This window comes from Apaloderma vittatum, unplaced genomic scaffold (assembly GCF_000703405.1).
Source record: "Apaloderma vittatum isolate BGI_N311 unplaced genomic scaffold, ASM70340v1 scaffold29579, whole genome shotgun sequence".
Taxonomy (NCBI): Eukaryota; Metazoa; Chordata; class Aves; order Trogoniformes; family Trogonidae; genus Apaloderma; species Apaloderma vittatum.
Window position 1 is genome coordinate 22421 of NW_009736344.1, and position 3901 is coordinate 26321.

At 58.0% G+C, this 3901-nt stretch overlaps 1 protein-coding gene across 1 annotated transcript; it reads right to left on the reverse strand.

Moving 5' to 3' along the window:
* Window positions 1-1837: 1837 nt before the first annotated feature.
* Window positions 1838-3204, reverse strand: CCDC153 (coiled-coil domain containing 153; the record flags this gene model as incomplete). The annotated part of the gene is made up of 4 exons (XM_009876946.1): window positions 1838-2122; window positions 2181-2329; window positions 2388-2468; window positions 3085-3204. Coding segments are annotated over 4 exons (635 nt in total), but the record flags the coding sequence as incomplete, so codon positions are not given.
* Between the last annotated feature and the right edge of the window lie 697 nt (window positions 3205-3901).

Genomic DNA, 3901 nt, shown 5'->3' on the forward strand with positions numbered 1-3901 from the left:
CTGCGGATCACTGCTGCCTTTGCGGACACCTCCTGGCTCCCCTTCAAGGTCCGGGAGCTGCACATGGTGAAGGGTCCAGCTGGCTATGGGTTTCTACTCAAGGAGGATGACTGCAGCTCAGGGGCCACAGGTGAGGAGGCTTAGTGGGGCAGTCCATACCTCAGCAAGGCTTGTCTGAGGGTAGGGAATAGCTGCAAGCTCTGTTCCTGCAGCAGCACCCTCTCCCCACCTGCAGACTGGGGGGCAGCAGTGCCAGTTCCCCTCTGGCTGAATGCCTCTGTGAACATGTCCCCATCCTCCCTCTGTCCCACCATGGCAGGCCAGTTCCTGTGGGATGTGGCAGCTGAGCAGGCAGGGATGAAGGAAGGGGACCGTCTCCTTGCTGTGAACGGTGAGAGCATCGAGGGGCTGGACCACCAGCAGACTGTGCTCAGGATCCGTGCCCATGATGACCAGGTGACGCTGCTGGTCATTGACCCCGCAGGCGATGAGTTCTACCAGTCGGTAGGTTTTGGGGGACTTAGTGTCGTCCCAGCCTGGCTGGGGAGCTCTGGAGTGCTGCAAGGCTGGATGATGGGATGGGTGTCTTGCCCCCAGGCCTGCACAGTGAAGTCCTTCCTGGGGAACCTGGCTTGCCGTGCAGCTCCAGCAGCTGTACGGCTATCCCTATTCTGCTCTTCCAGATCAGGCTATCCCCTCTGCTGTTCCTTGAGGACAGTGACCCAGCCTCAGGCTCCTGCACGTCTTCCCTGCCCTCTCCCAGTGGCTCCCCTGGACTCTGTCACATTGAGGTGGGACCAAAGGGGCTTGGCTCCCGGCTGGTGGCTGCTGCCAACAGTATAGGGTTCACACAGGTAACCCCTCTTGCCAGGAGCTCACGGCAGTGCTGCTCACAGCCCAGCACTGCTCTGAGTCCCAGCACACTCCTGCCTTGCCTGCCCTGATATTTCCCTGGCACCTGTGATGCTGGCAAGAAAGGGCTGCGTGGTCCCCTGGGGGCCGTGCAGAAAGACCCCTCCAACCTGCTCCTGGGGCAAGGGTGGAGCACAGTGGTGTGAGTGGGTGTGTGCTGCCCACAGTGTCCTTGCTGTGTCCCTGCAGAGTCCGCGCCGGGAGGAGCAGAGAAGGCTGCACCAGGCATTCTAGCAGTCCAGGAGCACCCCACCTCTGGTTAGGCTCCACCACACGGCACCTTGTCCCAGGCCACGTCCAGCCCATCGGTGCCCTCTGCCCAGCTCCTCAGAGCCAGCTCCTGGCTCCCACAGTGCTGCCCAGCATGGCAATTGCACACACAGCTGCTGTGTCTCCATGCCCACGATAGGGCTCACGCATCACACCTCCCAGAGACAAATCTCCGCTGACCGAGGCTGGCTCCAAGCTTTTATTAACCATGGCGGTGGCTACTTGTAACCTAAAGACAGACCTATGTCTTTGCATGCTCAGCTGGCTCCAGGGGAATCTAGGGATATTGCACTGAAGACCTCACCCAGCTCCAGGCTCTGGAAGCTCCCAGGAGAACCTAGGCACTGCCTTCCATGCCGTGAACCAAAGGACTGGGGAGCCTGAGGCTTGACTCAGCCCAGGGCTGGCCTTCAGGATGCTGTGTGAAGGGGAAAGGGAGCAGCGGAGGCTGACAGGGTGCTAGAGGAACACCCCACCTCTCAGCCTGTTGTTGGCTCAGGTCTGCCCCTGCATGGACACCTCTCTTGTGTTCTTCCTTTTCTCCTCCCTGTGAACCATCGCAGCACTGTTCCTGCGTCACCCACTTGGGGTGTGTGATTAAAGGACAAATCCACACTGTTGTTCATGGCGGTAATGTTATGGACAGGGCTGTGACTCAGTGAGTGCATCCCAGGGCCAGGCACGACCCATCTTCTCCTACGTAGCCCAGGGCAGCTGAGGTCTTGGGCAGTGTGTGTGGCAAGCTATCCAAGAATGCTGATAGGGAGGTAGGGGCCGAGAGCCTGTCCTGTCCCAGGAGTTCCAGGGTGCTAAATATATCCAGAGGGTTGAGGCTGAACTCCTGTAGGCACTCCTTGTGCTCCACGGCGAAGGTCGTTGCTACTTCTTCCCAGTACTGGCTGGGCCCTGCCAGCTGGGCCAGCACAAGGTCCAGGCTACACTGGTGGGAAAGAGGGCCGTGAGGAAGGGGGACCCCAGTGACAGGGGGAGCCACTCACAGCCACATCCCCACTCATGTGCAGGATCTTCTCATACTCCCATTCCATGGTATAGAGCCAGTGCTGCAGTTGGGCGATGGCCCTGTCCCTCTCTGCTGGTGGCTGGTTGGCAGTCTCCTGGGTCTGCTGGCTCTCCTGGAGCCTGGTGGCTGTGTGGTGTGAGAACAGAGGCAGGGGACACTCAGCACGCGGGTACAGGAGCCTGGCACTGTGTCACCAGCGCAGGGGAGGGTGGGCAGCTGTGGGCTGCTGTCTGCTTCTGCAGCTCCTGGTATTGCCAGATCACTTCTGGGAACCAGGAAAGGGAGAAGGGAACAAACATGGTGACAATAGGAGGGAGAAGCAGGTGGTCCCTGTGCTGGGATCCCAGCAGGGGCTCCAGCAAGGCCTGACCTGAGGGTTTCCCTTGCAGGGTGACACATCAGGAGCACACTCTCCCTGCCTGGCAGGGCTGTGACAATACTGGGGGAGGGCGGGAGGCAGCCCTGCAGGGAAAGTTCTACCTCTCGGTTGAGCGCGGGAGAGTGAAAATGAGCACGGAGTTTTGCATGTGGCAAAGACCACAAACCTCTGGCTGAGGTTTTACCTCTGCTAAAATCAGCTCTTTCTTGAGCACTGACGGAAATGGTGAAACAATGACTTTTCCAGGCAGGCGAGTTTCTGCCCCTGTGGTCTCGTCTGCCTGCACTGAGTATGCGCACCTGGGACGCAATGGGTTTGTGACCAGAGCCTTTACATGCTGACAGCACGGGAGGGAGCAGGGCTAGCCAACAGCAAGGTGGTTTGGGCCGAGCAGTCGAGGCCAAAGAGAGAGGTGGAGTAAGCTTGTCTGGCCTCCCAGAGCGGCACCAAGGTGTAAGGTACCTGCATCTGCCCCACTGCCCCCTCCCACCTATGCCCTCACCTTCACGAATGACTCGCTTGTCTTCCCATGCCTGCTCCAGCACCCTCTCCAGGTCCCACAGCCTCTGCTTGAGCCCTTCATTGTCAGCTTTCATTTGCCACGTCACGTCTCTCCAGGGAACTGTGAGCCAGAGACACACAGGACTGCCACGGTGACAACACACTTCCTGACAGGTGATCCACACCACAACCCTCGCCTGAGCATGGGCAGTCAAAAGATGGTATCCAAACCATCCAGTGTGGCTATTCCCTGCCCAGTCCTTCCTTGGTACCTATTTCAAAACACCCAGCGTGACGTGACTTTCTGGCACAACTGTGGTAAGTGACCACCGTGCTGAGCATGGCCCTGGCCCTGGCAGGGGCCCGAGGGACAGAAGCAAATGGGAGCCCTGCAGAGAGGTGCTGAACTCCTCTTTCCCGCAGGTACAGAAGAGCCCCAACAGAAAGCAACCTTTGACTGAAGTGTCACGCGTAAATACAGCAGTGACTTGGAGTGAATCATGCCCAGAGAAGCAGATAGTTAAGAATGCAATTGCTCAAGCATGTTGCTTGATCTCTTTGGATTGAGGCCATGGTGACTTTTCTATTTGGCTCCACAAAGCTGGTGCAACTCTCCCCAGCCCTCTCCCCAGGTACTTGTGGTATCCCAGAGCCGGCCAGGGCACCCGCCAGTGGTCAGTCCGGCTTGACTATTAGCCAGAATCCATTAGCATCTAATGGGAAAAGCCTCAGGAACACGGCCTCAATAAATGTTGACATAAATTTGAGGTCAAAATAATCCTTATGAAAATTTGCCCAAGTAATTAAAGCCAGGCAAG